The sequence below is a fragment of the Nanorana parkeri genome, unplaced genomic scaffold (assembly GCF_000935625.1).
Source record: "Nanorana parkeri isolate BGI_ZX_2015 unplaced genomic scaffold, ASM93562v1 scaffold339, whole genome shotgun sequence".
Lineage (NCBI taxonomy): Eukaryota > Metazoa > Chordata > Amphibia > Anura > Dicroglossidae > Nanorana > Nanorana parkeri.
Genome location: NW_017306607.1, coordinates 94,971 through 97,950, shown reverse-complemented (window position 1 = coordinate 97,950; position 2,980 = coordinate 94,971). Strand labels below are relative to the sequence as shown.

The following is a 2,980-nucleotide window of genomic DNA, read 5'->3' as shown; positions in this document are numbered from 1 at the left end:
CATTTCCAGTCAGAATTAAGACAATAAAGTGAGGTTACCAGACATTTGTTTTTCTTTACTTTCCTGTATGATGCAACACACTGCACAAATGTTGATAGGATGTGTTGCCTTCCATCTACAGAGGAACTGAATTTCCCAGCAGGCACCAAAAGTCTTGGCTCTCTATCTGAAGAGGAACCACAGTCTCGCAAAAGGCTTAGGCATCCTCTAGCCCTATGGCTTTGAAAGACTTCCAAGTTCCAGCAGGGTCTGGCAAGAATGTCCTTTTTATTTATGAAAAAATTACTACTCCCAGCATGACTTGCAAGTCATTGGCACCCCAATGGACTAGATGCCTTAGGGTAGCCTTTAAAGCCTCAGGGCAATCCTGGGACTTGTAGTTCTGCTACAACTGGAAGCTTAATATTGATATAGAATCAAGGAACTAAAAGTTCCTTCACAACTGCTGCGACATGTAGTTGCTCTGCATTTCCAAATACTGGTGAGACTCAATGAAGATGGTAGATCCACCAGTTAGCAGAAAGCTAGAATTGTATCCTGGATACTAAAATTCTATCTATGGTCCGTAGCTATAATGAGACTTGTAGTTCCACTGCAGCTAGATGAAACCTGGCATAGCATCCTGAAGAATACAGTCCCACCAGTACTCCAAGCCAAAGGGTACAAAGGTATGCTGGCATATTAGTTCCACTACAGCTAACCAAATGCTGATATGGCAGCCGCGACCACATATTCCCAGCATAGCTGCACAAAATGAGAACCAAGGCATGCTGGTTACCCAAATGCTTTACAAGATGCCTTCTGGCACTTGTAGGTCACAGACAGGGCCACTAATGAGCCTGTGACTGACCATGATGTATAGACTGGTGATGTACAAAGGCACAGCGTAATTATTCAGTCCTTACCTTGAGTCGCTGACACGATAAACTGCGATAAGATGAACGACAGAGCACAGATCGGCAGAAAATCCATCACTAGCCTTTCCTCAGGGTGCCTGAAAGAGAATGCACGTGCCGTAATCCTCCCATCTCTAATCCTTGGTATACGATGCCCCTTATGGACAAAAGGAAGGCGTTCAATGTGCTCCTGGGAACAATCGCTCATTTAATCTCCTCTTCACACTCTCACCTTCAAGACTTCTCTATGCCTTCCCTTCCACATGCCGCTTGGCATTCACTGACCCTTTGAACACTCTCTTATAATTCACCTATTCAAGCAAGCATATAATGCAATCAGATCCACCTCCTGCTTCCTCCCTAACTATCTGACAAAGCACACATAGTTGTCATATGCATAGCTGGTTTAATCCCTTTATTCTTGATGTATGTGCCCTATTCCTCTAATTTAGCCTTTCTCAACCAGGGTTCTGAGGAACACTAGGGTTCCTCTGTTGATTGCAAGGGGATCCTTGAGCAATGGACAATTTCTGCTTCTGAGATAATGATCTGTATAGCTATCTGTAAGGGGGGAGATTCTTCCCACTGACCACCAATGTAAGGAGCATTCTTCCCACTGACCACCAGTGTAAGGAGCATTCTTCACAATGATCACCAATGTAGGGAGCATTCTTCACACTGATCACCAATGTAGGGAGCATTCTTCACACTGACCACCAATGTAAGGACCATTCTTACCACTGACCAACCTTGTAAGGAGCATTCTTCCCACCTGATCACCAATGTAAGGTGCATTCTTCCCACTGACCATCACTAAAATAATTTAGTGAGCTGTAGATCTAGTAATTCTTAGCAGGGGTTCCCTGAGACCGGAAACTTAATTTAAGGGTTCCTTCATGGTAGAAAGGTCGTATTTTTGGCACAGCCAGGGCTCTTGCTCCTATTGTGTTTTTTTGCCTTTTTTTTGTCCCATGTTTTACCTTGCAATTTTTTATGCACTTGTTTCTAAAACTTTTATCTGCCTTGTTTATCCTGTTCGTAGCACTTTATACAGCAACACAAAAGGAGATGAGCTATAGGATTTTATTTTTAATATAGTGCCAAAGTCTTTTTTTTTTATGTTGCTGTGAGAGCATACAGAGGTTATAACAATATAACGGACAAGTGAACGAACCTTTGCAATGCTAATCCTGCCCCGAAGGGTTTATTATTAATAATAATCATCATCATAATAATAATCGTAGTACTACAGCAAAGCCCCCGACCGTCACACTCACCTTGACTGTTCCTCCTACCAATTCAGGACGGGTCAGGGACGGACAAAGCCTCTGTTCATTATTTCTTTCACAGTTCTGCTTTTGTCTTCAGGATTTCCAGTTCCGATGAGTAACTAGAAAGCAGATCTGTCAGTCCAAAGAACGCCCAGATATTGCAAGCTGAAGAATTGGGTCCTCTCTAGGATGTCTGTTGCTTTACTCCGATGAGGAGGTGTTGGCAGCCTCTAGCCATGCAGGAATTGGTGCACAGGAACGGGTGAAAAAAAAAAAAGAAAGACACCAGGCAGTTCTACAATACGGTCTCGTCTGTCTCTGTCCAGCATCCATTCTCCTGAAGGCAGGAATCATTTGGAACAACTGTACTCCTGCCTTTTTTTCCCTGAGCATGCATGCACGCCTCCAACAATGCTGTTAGTCATTCACCGAGCTTGTTAGAAAACATGAAGTGGAATTTGTATTAAAAAATTAATAATAATAATAATACATATATCTCTATAGCACCTGTATCGCAACAACGCCATGCGACTGAAAAAAAAATAAAATGTTCTGCTTGTACACTTAGAAAAAGGGTCTACAGCTTTCTAAAAAGCATATAATGTAAGTGCTGCCTAGTCAAACACTGAAAACATTTCTAGCTGCAAGCAAATAATTAAACGTTTAATTAAAAGCTCTAATTACCAGTTTTTTGGACTAAAAGCGCCGTGGCTGTGCGAACACAGTGTTTTATTGAATGCGGCTTTGTTACATGCGATGGCAAAAATCATAGTGTTGTAGAACAGATGGGGGAGGGGGAGGGGTTATGTATAA

At 42.3% G+C, this 2,980-nt stretch overlaps 1 protein-coding gene across 3 annotated transcripts in view; it reads right to left on the bottom strand.

The window, feature by feature from the left end:
- DLK1 (delta like non-canonical Notch ligand 1) overlaps positions 1 to 2,545 on the bottom strand; it is a 45,498-nt gene extending 42,953 nt beyond the window's left edge. Inside the window, exons 1-2 of one of the 3 annotated variants that reach the window (XM_018558436.1) lie at positions 2,174 to 2,545; positions 906 to 994 (exon numbers count right to left, since the gene is read on the bottom strand). In XM_018558436.1, the coding sequence (XP_018413938.1) occupies positions 906 to 972 (67 nt within the window). In that variant the 5' untranslated portion in view covers positions 973 to 994; positions 2,174 to 2,545. Of the gene's footprint in view, positions 1 to 905; positions 995 to 1,128; positions 1,157 to 1,207; positions 1,252 to 2,173 lie in introns of those variants that run through there. The other 2 variants (XM_018558438.1, XM_018558437.1) reach the window with 2 other exon arrangements.
- Positions 2,546 to 2,980: the final 435 nt, after the last annotated feature.